Source organism: Drosophila serrata, unplaced genomic scaffold (genome assembly GCF_035046125.1).
Source record: "Drosophila serrata isolate PLE 108 unplaced genomic scaffold, ASM3504612v1 contig_382, whole genome shotgun sequence".
Taxonomy (NCBI): domain Eukaryota; kingdom Metazoa; phylum Arthropoda; class Insecta; order Diptera; family Drosophilidae; genus Drosophila; species Drosophila serrata.
In genome coordinates, this window is record NW_028257280.1 from 8,353,385 (window position 1) to 8,374,183 (window position 20,799).

Below are 20,799 nucleotides of genomic sequence, written 5' to 3' on the forward strand. Positions count from 1 at the left end.
CTAAGCCTAAAATTCATTAATTTAAATTAGAATACGTTTTCTTTCTTTATTTTTATTCGTCTAACATATCCGCATATGGAGTTTAAAATTTAAGAGATTAAATTTGTTGTTAGTTTTGAAATTTTCTTTATATTTTCGTTTGTATAAGTAAAGAATATAATTGAAAATCTTAATAATGTGATTTAATATGATTTTTGGCAGAAGTTTGAATCGCAGTGACGGAGTCACCTCCGATCATATAAAGTATATATATTCTTGATCAGCATCAACATCCGAATCCATCTAGCCATGTCCGTGTGTCCGTTTCTAGTCTCTCAGTTTTGAAGCAATCTGATTGAAACTGCAGTTAGTCTTCTATATTCTCTCATTCGTATATATGTCGGAAAGGGTCGGATCCGACGAAAATAATTACAACTTTCAACAGATTTGTATCATATTTGTGATATAGACATTTTTTATTTTCCTTCAGTTTTTTTGAAATTTTTAGGACTTGTATATCATTTACATACATTTATTATGTAATGCTAAAGGTTCATTTTTTTTTGTTGCACATATCCAAGAACATCAAAACATATGTTCGTCGGCCGCTCTTTACCGGCTGGATCAAATCCTCTCCACTTGAATTGGACTTTATAAAGTCCCTCTCGAATAATTGTAAAGTTTAAGATAGGCATCATGAGGTAAGGCTCAAAGATCATTTTAGTCTGTAATGTAAGGGATCATTTTTATACCATACCAATCATCAGTTTGTAAAATCGACAAATTACTTTCACTTAAAACTAAAAATAAAAAATGTTTATATATTCATAAGAGTTTGAATACTTACCCCAGGATATGTACATTTATCCCTGACACCTTCGACGTTTATAACGTGTTCTGTCCAGTAGGTGTACCACAATTGGCTTGAATCGTACATTAACTTGCAGAAATCATCTTTTATTATAGCGAATGTTGGTTTCCAAGTGCCTCGATCGAAATAAAAAGCTCTAATATCCATCTGAAAAATAGCCATAAATGAGTGATGGATTGCATCGACATATAGCCTTCTGTTGACAGCTTTTCGTCACCTTTACACGATCCTGCGGTTGAATGTCCCATACAAACGTCATATTTCCGTATACCTGTATACCGTCCTCCTGCAAGGTTGTGAATAACTCCGATAAATCTAGGAAGCCATTTACGTCAAGTGTGCCTGGTTTAGTATCTGAGCAAGCACTAAATATATCCTCATCCGATAAAGCGAGCTCATACAAGGCTTCTTTTCCGTAGCTTAAACTGGCAAAAATTGCCAATAGGATAACTTTGAGATCCATTATAGATGCGTAACTAAATAGGATCGCTGAAATTCACAATATATATATATCTATAGCCGTAGCACGCAATGTCTATAATAATTGGATTAATTAGTACTTTTAAGTTATTAATAACAATTATGATAAGTAATTATTGGTTTAAATAAATATATTTAAATTTTAAAACCGTGCAATAATAATAGGGTGTGTGACCATAATCATATACACGTGATTTATCTTATTGTCCAATCTTAGTTAAGTCACGATATGTACATATATACATATTTATATGAATAAAAAATTAGGGTGAACTTAAACAAATTTGTAAATATGCTTAGTTTAAAATATATTAAAAATTAAAACAACTTTAATGAAACGTGTCGGTATTAACTATTAAATATTTGCACTCGGCCGTGATGTGATAACGCTTAAAACAAAAAACTAAGAGCTTTAAATAATCTCGATAACCTAAATATATAAATGTATTTTTTGGTGATTTATTTAATTAATTTAATTTTTTAACACATCAACACATCGAATTCCTTCACAAATCATTGTCTGTTTATTCTATACAAGTGTTTCGAGACTTTTTTGTTTTTTTCTTTGGGGACTTACATATGTATTTAAAGCTTTATTATTTTATGATTCGGAAACATGACTTACTATTTGAAAACTACGCAAACTAGCCTCTCAGTTTTGAAGCTATCTATATAAAACTTTGTACTTAGTCTTCTACATAATCTCGCTCGGATATATGTATGTCAGAACGGGCCGGATCGGACGACTAGTTCATATAGCTGCCATAGGAACGATCAAGCAATTAATACAATTCAAAATTATAACCTTTTCAGTTTTCAACACAATTTAATCAATACCTTTTTGTAAAATTTTATGAAAATCGAACTACTAAAGCATATAGCTGCCATACGAACAATCGAGAAATTAGTACAATTAAATTATGAATCCTCTTTAATGATCAATATTTATTTATATTATACACAACATACACTAAATAGTATAGAACAAAATATAATATGTACTATATAAGAAGAATAGTAAGCAGACTATCCTAGAAATAAAGAATTATATCCTTATGCAATTCGCATGCATAAAGATACCAAGGTGGTAATGATTTAATCAATGCTACTGCGACCACAGCTGTGGAAATTGGTATAAAGTTTTTGTTGAAAAATTTAAATCGATCGGACAATATGGTTTGGCGGTGTTGGTTTGGCTTTCGGTACGTGCGGGACTGTGAGTCAATCAGCAGTGGCAACCACAGCAACCGTAATGGCATCAAATCCCAGGACAATGGGTCTGGAAGCGACTTAAAGAATGGCAGGAAAAACAAGTGACTTTTCCGCAGAAGCATTTCAATGCGAACAAAAATAGTCATAAAAGCTGTAGACGTATAATGCCAAAGTCGTTGAGAGGGCAGGTCTGCTACGGACATGCAAACAATTGCAATTCCGGATTCAAATTGTTTATTAATTGATTTTGTATGTTCTTTGGCAGTGGCCCTCTTTGAGCCGAAGGTTTTGTATCTGTTCTCATACAAAACGTTTTTTTTTTGTTTTTGCCCCCTCATCATCATTTTTCATATTCACGCGGTTCCAATGGAGTCTCTCTTCTATATATATATATAAATATCTGGCGGATGAAAGTCAACCAAGTTTCGTCTTTCTGCTAGATTCTTTCTCGCTGTTTTGTTTGCATAAATCAATTTATCAATTTCAAAGTTGCCGCGCTACTTGGCTTGTTGCCGGCGCTGCCTGGCGAGTTTGTAAACGCTTGTCAAAGTGTTTTGCTTTTTGCCACGCTGCGAAAAATGTAAATGCAAATTCAAGTGCAGTTCGCCGCGAAACGCATAAAATGGTGTTCGAGGAACGGGAATTCCAGGCCAGGAGACAGACGGCTTTCGACTGGGAATGCGACTGGAGGATTGGAGAACTCGAGGATTGGAGAGTTGGAAGAGTGGCGTAGCGACACCAACTTCATTTGTCATTTTGTCACATTAACGCAATGGAAATGCAATATGCTAATGTCAAATTTTATGAATGAGCCATAATATTTGTCATTGCTGGGATGACTTGATATTAAAGCTGTGAGTCAGCCCTTTGACAATTATTATAAAATAGAAAAATCATTAAATAATATATTTAAAAGTAGGATTATGGTTAATATTTACAAGTAGATAATGTTTACGGTCTATGATAACTGGTACAAGAATGTTAAGTTCTTTGTACTTTTAAAGTATCTAGATTAAAAATAAATTTCAGTTGTAAATGAATACAAATTTTTCAAACTTATTAAAGTCTTAAGTATTACTTTAAACATAATCAATTTATACTCAAGATACTTTGAGATGAGTTATAAATATTATCTTATAGGTAATAATAATATGATCTTAATGCACTGCCATTAACCCACAATAGATGACTCTGAATTGCTAATTCAGCTATTTCAATACCTTAAAATCCTCTGCGACTTACAAGGCACACTTATTCATAGCGCCAAGTTCTTCCATTCAACCCTCTTACCGCATATCTTCCTCTTCTAGCCCGCATCCGTTTCCGCCCGCTGGCACGCCCACACAATTAACGATTCATATGCCACGCATTTAAGTTCTGCACTCCACAAGGAGCAGCCGCAAATCTTCTGCCACGCTTCCTTGAGCCCTTAAAAAGCCAAAAACTCAAAGTCAAGTTGAAAGCATAAGATGTGTGAATATGGGGGCATGGAACTAGAATCGGATTTTCATTAACCCACACACAGATGGGGTGGGAAGGGGAGGTGAGAGGACTCGTTCTTTGGTCTTCCATGGCAACCGAAAAGTTTTGAAGGACGACATTTCTATTCATTAGTCCCAGTCCCAGACCCTGAGAGCATTGATTTGGTGTCGTTGTCTTCATTGCCGCCATTTTGTTGCCAAAAAGACGCACGCTTTATTAGCCCGATGAAAAGTTAACTAACTTTGTTTTTCTTTTTTTTTTGTGTTTGGGAGCGACCAAAAATTCAAGGGAAAGAGTTTCGACAATCCCAGTTGGATTTCCTTTGGGTTTGCATTTCACTTGTGTGCGGTTGGGGGTTGTTCTATCTCGGCCCTTTTCTAAAATATCAATAAATTCAATTAAAACTATTTTAAAAGGGGTTAAAAGCCGCTGGCCTGGCTCAGGCCCACATCTGCACATCTCATCAGCCGACAGCTAAAAGCGAAACTTTCATTTGCCAAATGAACATCCTGAAATACACTGAGCGAAATGGTTAATATCCTATTTTAAATATGATTTGGGTTAGCGAAATATATTGATTGCTTATTCTATTTGAAGAACTATTTTCTTCTCTTAGAAATTTTCCCAATGAGTTTTTTGAAAACGCGTTGTTGAATTTCTGTGTTTGTTAATATATATTCCGTATACTTAGGATAAATCATGGATTATATATTTTATTTATAGCTTAAAAGGAGAAGCAGTAGTGACTGCATCCTTAAAGTTAAAGGATTTGTTCAATATTTTTGTTTGACATTTTTTTTCGAAAAGTCAAAGTGTAAAAACTCATAACTAAGCCAAAAATGTCTTAATTTCAAATCAAAAACCACTCCTATGCTAGTTATTATTAGGTTAACAAATCTGCATACTAATTTTTAAAATACTATTTGGGTCAAAATTTGACAACCCCTTATAAAAATTCAATTTTCGAAAATTTTGACAAAAAAAAATTTTTTTTTTTCGGACATAGCTAGATTGTTTCAGCTTTCCATGCTGATCAAGAATATATTTGATTTATAGGGTCGGAAATGTCTTTTTCACAGTATACAAGCCTCTGGCTAATATTAATAATATTTTTATATGACCATTTTTTCTACAAATCAGTTCTGAAAAAACTAATAACCAAGCCAAAAAAGCAATAATTTTAATTCAGAGACCACTCTTATGTTAGTTGTAATAATATTAATAAATCTGCATACTCAGTTTCAAATCTTAGAAAATTCAATATGTCTAGAATATGTTTGATTGATTGGTTGATTGATTGATTTAGGGTTGGAAAGGGCTCTTTTATTGTAATAAAAATGTATCACTATTAGACTTTTGATAATTACAATACATTGCAAGGGTTGCTTGTTGGTTGAACACCAGCTTACAGTGCTGCTACAGGTATGCTGCTTACATCGACAAGCTTACATTAACAGCGAGACTTCAGAGCCACGATAGCATTCTGTTGAGCCACAGACACCCCTGCCAGCGGGGCAAAGTTCGAAAAAGGAGGGGGAAATTAAGGGGTGGCAGTTCTGTTGGTGTGCAGTACATCAATGTTTGACCTCTGTTATGTTAAGCTCTAATGCTGCTTTCCAGCTTGTATACAGAATGTTAAGCTCTGCTGTTAGGTATGGTTTCTGTGGCTGTTGGGCGGCTTTTATTGTTTAGACTTACATGTTCTGCAAAATCAAGGGTGGCAGAAATTTTGTCAAATATTGGCAAAGGTCACTAACCCCTGGATTTTGTAGTCACTTTGTAAACAGCCCTTAAATATGCCTCAAAGACTTGATAAAGCAATCAAACAGAGCATTGATTTATTAAGTAATTTATTAATTTCTCATAATAATTTCTTTTCTATAAAATTAAGAATTGGTTTATGAAACGTAAGGGTTAAAATATAACGTTACTTAATAGTAATTTTAGGTTCAAGATTGATACCTTTAAAAGTTTAAAGGTCAAAACACTGATACATTTGCAACAATTATTTATCTTTGTTAATATGCATAATTAATATAATATATAATTTGAGAAACAAATCTTAAAAATATGAAATCGAATAATTTCGATATATATTTGGAATTTTATAATATTATACATGAAGAATTGTTTAGTCACATTGAATTGTTAATCTAGTAAATACAAAATACATTAAAACTTATATTATTTTAAAGATTGTTTGATTTTTACTAATGCCAATTTGTGAATAATAATTCGCTTTTGAATTATGGCTCTTGGTGTAGTTAAAAAGTGGCAAATTCTTACTGGTTTATCCATACTTTCGGGACACTGGAATACCCGGCATGCTGCACTCTCACTTACACTTATTAAATGCCATAATTCGTTGGCGGAACTTTTGAATGTTTGGCGGTAATTACGGGCACGCGCTGTGCCTCGGCAGCCGTCTTGGTTGGAGGGCCTTTGTCATAAAAATAAATAAACGTCGTCAGGAGTGGCGCACATTTCATTTTCAGATACAAATGACAGTCATTAGCTGGGAATTACTTTTCGTTCGCATTCGCAGCTCTCAGGGCGCAGCTCGCTGGCAACTTTAAAGTGATTGCTGCGATGGCAAATGAAATCTGAAGTATTTTCTATATGAAAGCAAATCAAATCACTTGCAATGCGCTTAATTTGCCGCACAATGCACGGATGGCACAAAAAAGGGAAAAACGTCGGGGCCAAGTCAGGAGTACAAAAAAAATGGAAAATGGCAAGAAAATCAAGATAGGAACTCGGGCGAAAACGAAAGCAAACTTGCCAAAAGAGAGAAATTGCTTTGGCATAACTAGGGGAAGTGCATAAAAATGACAGAGATTGTACACTTGTACACTTGTATTTGCAATTGAGCGCACAAAAAGTTTTCATAAATTGCATCAATTTGGAGTTGAACGGAGGACGGGGACGGGAGGGTGCATCCCAGACTACGTCAAAGGTAAGGGCTTTTCGATGTTGATTCTTATACCTTACCTGGTACTCGAAGTCTTTATGAGGGTATAATATTTTCCTCGAAAAGCTGTTCTACAAGGAGGATTAATCGTCAACATTATCAGTATCATTTTGTTCAGAGGATTAACAAAACTTTTTTCTTAATCTATAGAATCTTAGAATTAGGGAATCTAATAAAAAGTGTTCTAAATAATTGTAATCTCAAAATGTCTTCCTTTGGATTAGAGTTTGATAGACTTTACTTGAAATTGAAATGAGATATTATACATTTTTATAATCCAGGGAGTAACAGGTATCTCACAGTCGTGTCTCTTAAGGACACCATTATTTTTTCTTCCTTACTGTCTTCTAGCGATATACTGACTGCTACAAAGCGGCATATTATTTTTTATGATTTGATTTCCCTTTTTATAGCGTTCCCAGCCCCCCACACAAATGAACTCTAAAACGCTGTTGATTGTGTATTGAGTTACTGAGAATGCCATGCCCTGGCGCCCCATTAATGTGAAATCATGTTTACAACTTGATTGAACTCATCAGCATCGACGCACAGGTCCTTAGAGCCCCATCTCAAGACATGCAATTCCATTCGCATCTCCAACTATGACTACGTCTGGAAAGACATTGATAGTATCTCGGTATCCCGGTCTCGTCGTGCTCCTTGCACGTGTGCCCGGAGTTTAGCTCTAATTGATTGCATTAGTATTCAATTACGATTGGTTCCTGCCTCCAGCTGGCCTCCCTGCGCTATATCGTTCTTTTCTGCGCCACTAATAATCTGATTAATGCGGCATAAATGCTAGTTTGCTTCGAGATGATTGTCTCGAGGCCCTTGTCCCTTGGCCGCTAAGACATCATTTTTACATATAATTTCCAATTATCATAATAAGCTTTCAGGGCAAAAAAGTGGTGGTGGCTAAGTCTTAATGGAACAGAAAGCTTCAGGACTAATTTGAATAAGAAAAGGACACTCAAGTTTGCTTATAGAGGGTCACAGGTGCTGTCCACAATTGGCATTAACTGCAGTAGCTCGAATCAATATAATTGTGATAACATCTAATACCTTAATTTTATTTATTTTTTTAACGAGTAGTAAGACATTTTATTTTATTAAGCCGTTTAAATTGAACTTAAGCCCTTTTGGTGTTATTATTTTGGCTACAGTTCTTGTCTTTCTTAAGTTTTTCATAAGTCAAGCGCCTAAGGTTTCCTTACCAAGGTTGCTTATACTCAATTAGTTTTTCACTTTGCTCAATTGTATTCTGGCTCCACCGCTGGCTAATTCAATTTGGAAATCTTTCAACTATGGCAAAATCCATGACCTTGCCCAAAGGCCAAGAAATCTATTCAAGGGCTTTGCTACTTGGCCTTGGGCATTGGGTTAATTTGATTGATTGCCTAAGGGGGTTAAATAAATTCGACTTTTGTGTTATCCCCAATATGGATACGCTCCTTTGTGCAATTATCATTCCGTTTTGCTGTGAAAATTATCATTCAACTAATAAATTAAATCGTTTTATTTACGATTGGTGTCTGCTTTGCAGCTGCTTAAATATAAATAACACTCATTATGCGCAGCTCAAATAAATATGTACGCGTCCCGGACTTGCCCCAGGACTCATATGGCGGCATACAAAAGAGGACAGTGACAGTGGGACGTGGCACGTAGAGATGCCTCCGGCCGTGGTGCGTTTTTCGGCTCAGCGGTAAAGTGGCACTGTGGCTCCAAGAAAAATGTACTCCTAAATCTATGAAAAGTCAACGGACGACGTGGTTGGTCCTGGTGGCACGTGGGTGCTGCCTCCTCACGGCACGTGGTTCTGCCAGCGACATCCGAAAACATTGCCGAAATGTACACCAGCCTAGCACTTAGGCGGTAAATGGAGTTGGAAAAATATGCACAGTAATTTACATATATGCCAGGTCATATCCATACACTAGGAAAATTATAATCTTTAATTTAAAGAGAAGAATTCAAAAGGAACGTTTCTGTTATGAGAAAAACTTCTGTAACTACCTTAGTGCTATTTTGTGATTACCTAAATTAATGAAACATTTTATCCGTGTTTCAAATTTCAAATTCAGTTCAATCCCTTGTTAATAATAATGTTTATTTATTATATTTTCTTAACTATTTACTATGCAATGAAAAGTTGATTAAGCTTTTCTCGAGTGTAGTTTAAAATGTGGTTTTCATTTCCATTTGCCACAAAATTATAAGGAAGTTTCATTCCCCGCCGATTAGGCAGCCAATTAATAGAGCATTAAGCCGGAATTCTGTGGGCAGGTTGTCAATACCACGCGCTGACTTGGATCAAGTGTCCTGTCCGTGCAAATTGCATATCCTTTTCACCGGCACCGAGTCCTAAGTCCCATTCAGTGCGCTGTCCATCCTCTGTTAGTCCGCTTAAATGGCCGCTTCGCTGCTAATTAGTCGATTTGCTTGACTTGCACTTAATTAGTGGTGTACGCCTTCATGGCCGGCATGCAATTAGCCTAGGGATTTTAAATTGGCCCTCAGTATCAGGCCCCCGGTATCGGGTTCAATTCGTTTGCTCATTTGTCATTTGTTATTGGGCCGGCCAGGTGGTGTAAATGCTTTAAAATTCAGTCCAAAGCTCATAAAAGTTTAACAACGCTGAAGCGAAAGGTAAACAGACTTGAGGAAAATTGCTGGCAATTACATTATTATTTGCATTCAGGGAGTTTGCCCAAGCGTAAGCCGCGACCACTGTCACGGGAAAAACTTGGCGAGTCCTAAGTGGTTATGGTCAAGAGGGTTGGGTTGGGAATGGAGGAACGGGGCAGCGTTTCCTTATTGCGAGAAATCTTGGTGCCGGTCAGAGGATATTATGGCCATTGCCGGCATCCCACTGGAGAGTGTTTTGGGCCAGGGCTCGAAGGGACCGGCGACCCAAAGCGGACCGGAGTGGGGTGGTATTCATCATTTCTCGACCGTAGTTTCCGTTTCCGGGTAGCAGTAGGTAGGTGTGAATGTGTGCGAGGGGGCGGGCTTAAACTTTTCATAAACCTTAAGTGGAAAACTTTTATTTTATACTCATCACAGGGATGGTGGCGGCTGCTGCTGTTTATGCCACCTATTTGATTCAGTCAGCACGGTCGGAAATTGAACAATATGTAGGCCCGAGCGGTCGCCAAAGCGGGCCAAAGTCACGTAAGGCGAAAGTTTCTCGAAATCATTTTAACGCCTTTTGAATTTTTTTTCTCTGTGAAAAGTTTTCCTCTCCCCGTTCCTCTTTTATTCCCGCGTTTCCGATGCCTGAGAGTAGGCAATAAAAATTGTCAAACAATAAATATTTGCGGTAGGTCAGCGGGTCGCCGAAGCGGGACTGAAGTGAAATTGAAGTTGAGTTTGGGTTTGGGTTTGAAGTGCGCATTATCCTGGCAGCCTCCCCCAGCCTTCCCCCATGGGGAAACAATTTTTTAGTCAAATGGAATATATTTGTTTTATTGTTTTTATTATCGCACACAAGTGTTGAAGTTTTTTTGTATTGCGATTCTCAGTTGTTTCATTATTATCCAGTGCCGGAGTGTGAATCCCCCTGGATGTTCATACTGCATCACTCTATATGTACATATGTATGTACATATGGATAAAAACATGCTGCTGCTTTTTTACCTAATATTAATTTCTATGTACATAAATTTAGTTGTTCACGTTGATGTTTGCCAGCAATATTTTCGACAGGCATCGCTGCATTTTAATGTCGAAAAGGGGGCGTATCTGCGGCTAGTCCTTTCTTCTCTTTCTGAATACTCTTAGTTTGGTATTTTAAATACAAGTACTTTTGATAAAAATAATATTTAAATACATAGATATATTTACCTTTATAAAATATTATTAAAATATCAGACTATTTATATATTAATTCAAATGGTAAATCTTATGAAGAGCATTCCTGTGTTCGTTCCGTTTAAGCCTTTTATTTCTTTCATTTCTCTCGTTGATATATTTTTTTTAAATGTTTAATTTATTTATGTACGTTGCTTTTAAATGTATTTTGTTGCTGTCGCTGATAGTGGTGCTCTGGTCGCAGGACTCGGGTACTGGTGAATCGTCCTTGACTCCCGGTGGACATGTGCATATTTCATGACAAAATTGCATATTTTAGCGCAAAGCCAAAGCCGAAAGCCAGCGACGGATCCAGGGCCGCCGGTTGCAGAGTCGAGGGGATCCCCCTGTCTCCCCCGCAGCCATGGTGTAAATTTCAAGCCAAGTGTAACACCTTTTTGCTGTCATGATGTTTTTAGGCGGTTTGGAATCGCTTCTGTCTGCTTTCGTTTTTTTTTTTGTATTGTTTACCCATTTTTTTTTGTTATATTTTCCCCATTTGTTTTTTCACTGAAATTTACATACATCATAGTCATTGCAGTTCAGGACATTTTGATGGGAACAGTTAACTTTTTTAAGCCGCAAATTGAAAGAAAATAAAATGTAAAAAATAGCAGTGGCAATTTGTGTTCCTTTTGTTTTCCCTGATTTTGTTTGGCGGCGTTGACGGCGACTTTCAATTTTCCCAACGACTACCAACCGCAGGAGGCGTCTTTCCATTTACCAATATTTTTTTTTCTCTCTCTCTCCCAGCTTGTTCCCTTTTATTTTCCATGTTTGTTTAGTGAGATTGATTTGATTTGGGCAGCCAGCCCCCGAACAGGGAACAGCGACAATAAATTTATTTGACAACTTCTGCCATTTATTGAAGTGAGCATGGGGTGCATTTTATATTATTTTTTTCATTTCCGCTCCCATTTAATATTGCATTTACTTGAAATTTAGGAAAATAAATATGGTAAAATGTTTTAAACTTTATCTTGCTTTAGATTTTAGGAACTTCTTTGTAAAGAATTTTTAGAAACATGTTTTACGATCATTGGTCATCCTGAAATCGCTTGATTGTACGCTGTAGTTCCTGTCTTGCCTTGAAGACATCCGCATATAGCTCTCCATTGGGACCTTCCTCTGAACAGTGCTGACCGTATATATCAATGCCGCATAGACGATCCTTGTGGAGCAGCAGGTCCCCTTTGATTGTCTGACAGTCAGCCTTCTGGTTTAAATTCTGAACACAAATCATGGTTTGTGTGATGAAGGCCAACTCATCGCTGGCATAGCTCTCCTTGCAGTTTCTATTGGCGATGACATTGGTTCGCAGAAACTGCAGATTCCTCTTGGACATGTATATGGTGACATTGTCCTTTGGCCGAAGCGGTTCTTCGCAAAGTTCTATTGGCTGAATCAGGGCATCTTTAAGGGGCAGTTTTAGAACCATTAGAGCCATGTCTTCGGTTTTCCTAGAGCTCTCGCCGAGAATGATGTTAGACACCTTATAGATACGACTCTTACTGGCCTGCAACTTATACTCTCGAGCCTGGGGTGACTTGGTACCCTTCGAGAGATTGAAGCAGTGGGCGGAGGTCAGCACTAGGCGGGTGGAGATTAAAGCACCACTGCAAATGACCTCCTGGCCATGGATCACCTTTAGCAAAAAGTGTTTGGCTGTCTTTGGTTTGACTGTCGAATGGCTAATTGTTGGCTTCGTGGTCAGGGGGCTCTCATTTCGAGGGGGTTTGATCTCCTTCCTGTCCGGCAGGCTGTGACTCACTGTAGGTCCTCTGTGTGCTACTCTAGGTGATGTTTCATAGGGGTATGGCACCAGATACTCAATGACCCGCACAATTTGATAAGGTTTTCCATTGGGCAGCACATCTCCCGCAGTTAGTTGAGGGATCGACAGTTCAGTGCCCAATTCCTGAGAGTTTCCACGACTTAGAACCAGGTATAGTGCGATCAGCAAGCATCGTGGCTGCATAATGACCGGAAACTGACCAAGTTCCAGGCGCAAAGAAAGTCTCTAACTGATCCGATTTTTCATGCTTTAACTTTACTGTATTAAATTCCAGATAATTGATGTAGCGACCAATGCTGCTGCACTGCATCGTATGGAGTCCGAAACCCTTACCTTTGCCATGAAGCTGAAATCCGAGTCTTGGAATCATTGATGATGCGTACAATTCGCGAATTCCCATCCAGCTGCTGGTCATTCTTCGTCCCGCAAGGATATACGACATGAACCCAGCAATCCGGACTGAGGGAAGTGGCCCCTACACAAAAACCGGAAAAAGCAAATCGCCGAAACACAAACAAGCAGCGAATGCATCTCCCATTGACGACTGATGACACTGTGTCCAGCAGCTGACTTTTATTTATGGCCGAATGGAATTCGAGGCGCCTGTCAAAGCAACAAGCTTCGCTTCGATCCACACGGCGTATGCGTAATCAAAATGTTTTGCCTGGTAAATGGTAAATGGCAAACATAAACAGTGTACGGCTGTCAGTTGTCGAATAGTGTGGCTTTGTTGACAACGTGTCAGTTCTAATGACCAAACACGCCTCGTAAACACAAACATCTGAAGTGCAATCCGATAGCCTTTGATGCGGCACAGGGATCTTAAATATGCTCTATGAAATGCAGAAATATCTAGCTATAAAGAGTACCAAAAACGTATTTAATATCCGCACAAGAAATCGAATTTCTCTGGGCGTCTTTGTGCAATTTGAAAATTGTTTTTGTGCATTTCAGTAAATTAAGAAGAATGGCGGAACGCTTCGGCTGGACCTCTGCTCATTTGCTGAATTTATGGCCGGCGCTTAAACTGAATTGACAATCAATAGTCCCTGGACAGAGGAGCTGTGTCTGTGGCCGGATCCGTAGCTGAAGCAGGGGGCCGGGCAGAGCTCATAAACAATGCGGCCAATTTACATGCCCAGGGATCGACCGCACCACCATGTGTGTGTGTCTCGTCCTTTCCAGGACCTTGTGTGTATGTGCATGTGTGTGCGAATAGGGCCTTGTGTTGCTTTTATTGTTGTCGTTGAAAATGAAAAATTGTCCCTTTGTTGCATATAAAAACAATGGGCCGAAGAACTTGAAATCAATTTCAAACGTTTTAGGCAAAGCCAATTGATTTATTTGTTGGGCGGCTCTTTCTCTCTCTCTGGGTGTGTTGTGTGTGTTTTGTGTGCGTGATAGTTGTGTATTTTGGCCATTGTTTGGCATTACTTTTGCCTTGAATGAAGCCCTGGCAGCTTAACTTGCCAGTTCTTTGAAATGTGGCACCGTTTCCGAGATGTTTCTGTTTGGCCAACTTAAAGCCCAGACCTTCGACCCGAAACAATTAACACTGAGTGCGGAAAGTCAAGGGCTTCGGCTCGGTGCGCTGTGGTTTCGCTTTACACTTGATAAACTTTTTATTGCTTCCAAACAATTTAAAATCGAGATCGAGTGGAAGCGGTCTGGGAGCGGTCTGAATTACAATAATGCTCCTGGCTGGGTTCAGTTCAGTTCGGTTTGTTGATGGCTCCGGCCAATTGGCAAGACAAACTGCTGCAGCTGCTTGCGATGAAGTGGAGTCGACTTGAGTGGAGTGAGTGGAGTGAGGCAATGACAGAATTCGAATTGGTAATTGAATAAAAACAACGAGAGCATTGCACAGTCCAAACAAGTCCCAGATGGATCCGGAGCTGGCTTCTTATGTGGTTTCCCATGCCACCCAATTGCACCAAAAGAATTGGGTATTTAATATAATAATGGGTATCAAATATTGAGAATTTAAAATAAGATTATTAATCTACATTTTGTTAAAGCTGTAAAACTATTATGATAAGAAAATATTCCAACTTATTTTTAAACAGGTTATGTCTCGATATAGAAAAGATATTTCTCGGTGTGCCTGATTGCCCCAGCTCCCTGACACATATCGCAATGCAATGGAGCGTGAAATAAATGAAGAGGCCGTCGGTTGGATGCGACTGGAGCGAAGTCCTTTGGGGGGCAACTGGCCTTCTCAAATCCAAAACAAAATGCCATGTTGAGCAACCAAACCCAAACCAAGAAAGCCAAGGCAGCCAAAGCATCCACACCCACGCCTGCCGTGATGGTCTTTGGACATTTTTACGCCTTTTATACAGTTGACTGCATAAATTCATGGACGGGATATGGTTACGCATTTTAAACAACGCTCGTCGACCAAGTCCCGGGAATCGAGACAAGTGTGGGGGTTAGGTCTTTGTCTCTCCAAAAAAACGAAACCGAAAAGGATCTCGGCAAACACTGGAAACGGCTTGAGATTGCGGGGGCCTGCAAATAGCTGCAGCTTAAAGCTGATTTAACAAAGTTGGCTTAGCGTCCCGGACTCCACTTGTTGCCCTTGTTGGCCCAGACCAAGTTTTCTCTGGGCCCCGAGCATTGCTCATTATTGCGAAATGTTTTGGGCCAAGCTTTAGTTTCAAGTTTGATTTGTTTACACATGAGTTTTTGGCGAGACCGAGGGAGACTGTTTTGCTGCCAGCTAACAAGTTGCAAATTAAGCTAAAATGTGTATTTTGCCAAAAGTGCTGTGGGTAGGGTGGGTGGCATCCAGGCTTGGCTGTTGGTGTTGGTGTTCGGGTTGGGATCAGAATTGAGATTGGGGCAGGCACACACACACAGACACAAGCACGTAAATACATGCATGTAAACGAGCATAAAAACCGCACAGTCAAACGCACTAACAAGCAGCAGTAATCAGTGTGGCAGCAGCAAGAGTGAAGCACCAACAGCATTCGGGCGATGAAGGAAATTACATGCACAGAAGTTGAAACAATAGCTGCAAGTCTGGCCTGGCTCATCACGGTGCTAGCCATGGCCATCATCCCCCGTCATTGTCATCATCATCAGCAGCAGGACCAGTACCAGCAGCATCATCATCAGCCGGAGCACCCGCAGGACACCTCCCCCGAAAGGCTATTGACCCAATTTCTGGGCAAACAATGGACCTGCAGAAAAGAAATCACAAAAGCGAAGCCAAATCTCGGGCTCGAGCCAAAAACCACTTGACAATCCCAGCTAAAGCTGCTGCTTCTCTCCTACACAGGCAAAAAAAGTATGCTTTATCCTGGTTAAGTCCTGCAATCCGAATGTTGATGGTCATTCCAGCTTCAGTTTGCCAAAGTGGTGAGTACTTTAGGGAAAGACTTTAATTTTGTGTATTTAATTTGAAAGTTTTACATTTGGGATATTTTCTACAGGGACTTGTAATAGTTTGTTTGCTTTTAAAGTCTTACATAATATTTAATGATGGACCTTAAAAGGTCTTAAAATTAACCAGTATAATTTGTATACTACTACTTCTTCTCTGACAGTGCATCCTGCTGGCTGTCTGTCGGCGGCATTGTGCCAAATGTTTTGGCTATGAGCAATGTGTTTACCACTGTCCGTCCACAGCTGCCCGCTTTCGCCCGCTGATATCCGCTTCCTCAACGTCGATGGCGACAAAACAAGTGAAAGTTTATTACATCTCCGGCAGACGGTCATCCAGCCAACCAGCCAGGCAGCCAGCCGGGGAGCCTGAAAATCAATAAAATGCAATTGCATGGCAAATGACCCATATAACCCCCAGCTCCTGCGATTCCCAAACTCAAACCTCCCCCCGGAGCAGATCAGGCCAGTTCATGGCCCCGGGCCTGTGGCAAGGAGCTGCAGCCTGCAGCCTGCGGCAGGGCGTAATTGTGCCAAATTATAAATTATTTCGAATTTGCTAGGGCGCAAACGATGCTCCAAGGAGCTGCCAGCCTGCCGCCGTTGCCTGCAATTAATTTTGTGCAACGCCAATCGAACGGCGAACGGCGAACGGAGAACTGCGAATGGCAAACGACGAGGAAGTGTGGTGGCTCTTCGAGGGCAAGGGCTAAGCGCATAATTTAAATTTCTAATTAACAGTCAAATAAATTGTGCCAGCTGCCAGGCTGTCGTGGCAATTGAGCCGCGCCAAGTGATTTTATGGCCGAAATGCTCATTAAATTAACGGCAATTTGCAGCCACAGAGACAAATGCAGAGCGCCAGGTGAGAAACGGTGGGGGAGTAAGTAATCCGGCAGCTTAGTTGCACCTTTGGAAATCTAGTGCTTAAAGGGCTCAAGGCACTCGACATGGCTCCTAGAAAGGCTTGCTTAACGGGGTTAATGAATAGTGGAAATTAGCAGAAGGAAACACCGGCACTTCGGTCTCTGTTACGGATTGGTGTGATATTTGACTTTTGATTGCTCCAGGAAATTCATTATGTTTTTGTTTTCTAATGAACGTAGGATTTTCCGATTACTTTCAGAGATTCTTGTCTGGGTTTCTTCATTAACTGAAATGCATTTGAAGACTGTTATCCATTACTATACCATTCGTTCCTGTATTTGACTTTCATTTAATACTTATTGAAACCTTCTTATTGAACTAACCCAACTGCTTTTCAATGGACCTTTGATTTTGTTTATAGATATCCTGTTTTCACTGTTTTAGCTAGTTAATGAATAGTTTCTTTACAGCTAAATGATTCTTTTGAGTTGCTGATGGCAACATGGCGTATGCGTGTTATTTGCAAATCGTCAAAGTAGCGAACACCACTCAGCCAGAATGAAATTGAATTTCTTATCATCACAGCCATAGTGCGCGGCCGTCTTGCCGGGTTAAACGGGGCGTGTGGCAGCCATATCCTTGGCACCGGCTGTGCGCTCGGCGAAAAAACATTCAATTAGTTTGATTTACACTCTTCAAAATGTTGCCACTCGCCCAATGTGATACGATGCGAGGACGAGGAGGCTATGGATTCCGGAGAATGGCGCTCTGGGTGCCCCATGTTGCTAAAGCCTGGGCTCCCTTTGTGCGACTGTTGGCGTTTCCGTTTCCGCTGTTTAACAAGCGACTTTTGGCAGCGCCTCCTCCTAACAACAACAGGACCTGGAGTAGGAGCGGGAGTATTGCCAAAATCGTGTACGCTCCTGCGTGCCAAAAAAGAGACCAAGCTGAGAATGCCTCCCCTACCCATTTTTACTTCCAATTCCCCCAGTCCGTAGTTTACAGCGCAGTGCGCCTCCTTCCTCAATATTAGTTTTGGGGGCGGCAGCAAAACGCTTCCGGCAGCCAAATGCCAGCTCGTCGTCCTTGTTGTTGTTGTCGGCCAGAGCCATTCGATGATTTTTCAATTTGCATTCGACACAGCGCGAGAATGTCAAAGACCAAATTGAAATGGCAGAATTCTGGAACTTATAATCATATGCAGAGCACAGCCTTGAGAGGCATCCCGAATCAGAGTGAGGATGGGAATCCAGCTTTGACTTTGTGACCATCTCGTTGGCTTGGCTTTCAATTAGGTAATTGAGAGGCGGTCGTTCCGGCGTGTTTAAGGTTTTGCCCAGGTGCTGAGTGCCTCATGCACGTGGCCGAAATGCAAACTATGAACTGCGAACTGCAAACTGCCTGCCTCCTGCCTCCTGTGTGTCCTGTCTGTGTGTCTCATATGTAAGTGGGGCATTTGACAGGACCAATGTTAAATTCGAAAATTAAATGCAAAAGGGTTCTGGGGTGGCAGGTCCTCTCGGGGTTTGGCATGTCAACTTCATTTGTTGAATGACATAAGTTATCAACGAAATTGCAGGAGAGCTGACCCCGAGCAAATTGCGTTGGCGCCCCTTTTAACTTTATCTGGCAGTCGGTAAGCCCCATGCAGCACCCTCTACTTTGTTGCAACCAATTCGTTCCATTTCATTTCACTTACACACACCCTTACGCATGCACTGGTAAAAATAATATACTTTTAAATACTATAGAATCAGTGATATCAATCTTTAAGACCAGCGAGCAAGTAACGATCAGAAAGGGATCACAACGACTGTAAAGATTTTGGGATAACAAATAAGGAAAATATCCTATTTTGTATAAACTTTATGCATTATTTCTCCAAGTGTCCTTACACACATACCGATAATCTGCCCGTCAGCCCCTGTATGTATGCAATTGTGTGTTTGCCTTCATTTCAATCTTTTGCCACTTAACAAATGCTCACCCAAGCGCCCCGGGTAGGGCGTTGCTTCAGCAAGAAGGATCAAGGAAACATGAGAAAGAGCTGGGAACGCGTGGCAGGGGCGAGTGCATAAGTTTAATTTTATTATACGAAAACAATGCAACAAGCAAGGACATTCCGCACAAGAGGCAGCTGGCAGCAATATGGCAATTTGTACAAAGGATTTAGAGCTGCGTTTAGAAGCCAATAAAGGCAAGTTAGCAGGCAAATCGTGTGGGTGAAAGTAGCGAACAATCAGCAGTTGGCACCCAACGTCTCAAGTGGATGCAGTATCGAATGATATGTACATATAGCTTATATGTGAGGACTTTAAGGATATCGGAAAATTCTGATTGAAAGTTAGAGCAATAAAAATGTGTTTTAAAGTCAGCTGAGTACCGCACTGTTGATAGTTATGGAACTTTTTATATAGTTTTCATCTTTGATTGGGAGAAATTATTATGGTGAAGAAAGTAAGATAATAAATATGAACTATATTCTATAATAAAGGATTTTATACCATAAGAGTTATCATTAATAGTACTAGTACTTGTTTTCCCCTTCTCAAACCCCTTTAATTTTATTTTTTAACCAGCTTCAGCGTTACTCAAAGTACTTAAATTTAAATATTTCCTGATTGCTGAGATATTTAGCTGACGATATGGATATTTAATGCCCCTTTAATCAGGTCCTCGGACCGACTGCATTCCCAGCGGTGTCAGTGGCAGAAGTCTCACGGAGACTTGGCTTTTTCACTCGTAATTTGCCATAAAATAAGCATAAATTGGATCAATTTACCAAAAGCTCTGTTACAAATGCACAGCGGCAGCGGTGGGCCCACAATAAGGGCCCTGCCATATACAGTTACATCTGGCAACTGCCAACCGAGCCACCAGTTGTCATCCCTCTGCCAAGGCATCCAATCCCATCCCGGCCAGAGTTCCTTACATATCAAACCAAAGGATGCTTGGGTCCTGGGGTAATGGCCATCCAAGGCGGTTGCTCTGCCGACAGCCCTGTGGTTTCTGTCACGCGCATTGAATCCGAAGTCAGAGTCAGAGTCGGAGCCGGAGGAGCCGGAGCCTCGGTTGCATTTCACTTGATGTCCTCTCCCACTTGTCGTCATCGCTGTCATTGCAGTCGGAGCAGCGGTCTCGCAGGTCCTCCGAGTCCTTCGAGTGCTGGCAGTCCGAGGAGTCTCCGTCATCTTGCTGCTTAATGTCAACTCTTGGCGTTTTGTCTTAGCAGCCACATAAAAAATTGAATTTATGATGGGACTTTGGGTGTTTTTCGCATTGTGCTGGCCACGCAGATTTAGCACCGATAGCTTTTGGCCTGGCTCAGCAACTCGATTCCATTGCTGCAGCGCTCCTTCAGATCCTTTGGCCACTGCATTTCATTTCAGTTCCTTAATGCAAGTCAACTGACCGAGCTGGCAAATTTCGAGTGATTTTGCACTTTTCAATCTAAAATTTCATTAATCTAAGCGTGAATACACTGGAAATCAATGCTTTTAAGGGGAAATATATGAATATTTTTAATTCTTAGCTAAAAAAAGAGTTTGCATAGATTTTATATTATAAGAAATTAAACCTCAATAAATCTCTTAGATTATAAGTTATTTAAAGTTTATTACTCTTTTGGCTTTGTTATGAGATTTTTAAACTTTGCTTTGCAGAAAAAATTTTCATATAACAAGAAAGGAAAGTAACTTCGGTACGCCTTGCAGATTGAAATTCGATTCCTAGGAATTAATCCAATATAAATTATAAATATTGATATAAAAAACAATGAAAAAATGCTGTCCATTCACATATTATATTGTAAGTTTTACATAGACAGTTTTGCATTTTTCTCTATTACCAATGATTTCTTAAAATTGAAATTTCTTAACATTTTACACAAAATTGTAGATT

At 39.9% G+C, this 20,799-nt stretch overlaps 2 protein-coding genes across 2 annotated transcripts; both read right to left on the reverse strand.

The window, feature by feature from the left end:
• Nucleotides 1-490: 490 nt before the first annotated feature.
• LOC110184954 (uncharacterized) lies at nucleotides 491-13,179 on the reverse strand. Its single transcript, XM_020953605.2, has 4 exons — nucleotides 12,976-13,179; nucleotides 1,068-1,339; nucleotides 827-997; nucleotides 491-704 (listed from the first exon to the last, which is right to left on the reverse strand). The coding sequence occupies exons 1-4, from the start codon at nucleotides 13,082-13,084 to the stop codon at nucleotides 525-527; spliced, it is 732 nt and encodes a 243-aa protein (XP_020809264.2). The 5' UTR covers nucleotides 13,085-13,179; the 3' UTR covers nucleotides 491-524.
• intr (intrepid) lies at nucleotides 11,688-12,969 on the reverse strand. Its single transcript, XM_020953594.2, has one exon. It carries the CDS (start codon nucleotides 12,823-12,825, stop codon nucleotides 11,884-11,886), a length of 942 nt encoding a protein of 313 aa, XP_020809253.2. The 5' UTR covers nucleotides 12,826-12,969; the 3' UTR covers nucleotides 11,688-11,883.
• Nucleotides 13,180-20,799: the final 7,620 nt, after the last annotated feature.

What these genes read in the sequence shown, in the direction of transcription:
- LOC110184954 (XM_020953605.2), bottom strand. Translation starts at nt 13,084, where the DNA reads ATGTCGTATATCCTTGCGGGACGAAGAATGACCAGCAGCTGGATGGGA. An exon ending in ATTTCAGCTTCATGGCAAAG is followed by an intron (nt 1,340 to 12,975) that starts GTAAGGGTTTCG and finishes TGTGAATTTCAG; the next exon opens with CGATCCTATTTAGTTACGCA. An exon ending in ATAAATGTACATATCCTGGG is followed by an intron (nt 705 to 826) that starts GTAAGTATTCAA and finishes CTTACATTACAG; the next exon opens with ACTAAAATGATCTTTGAGCC.
- intr (XM_020953594.2), bottom strand. Translation starts at nt 12,825, where the DNA reads ATGCAGCCACGATGCTTGCTGATCGCACTATACCTGGTTCTAAGTCGT.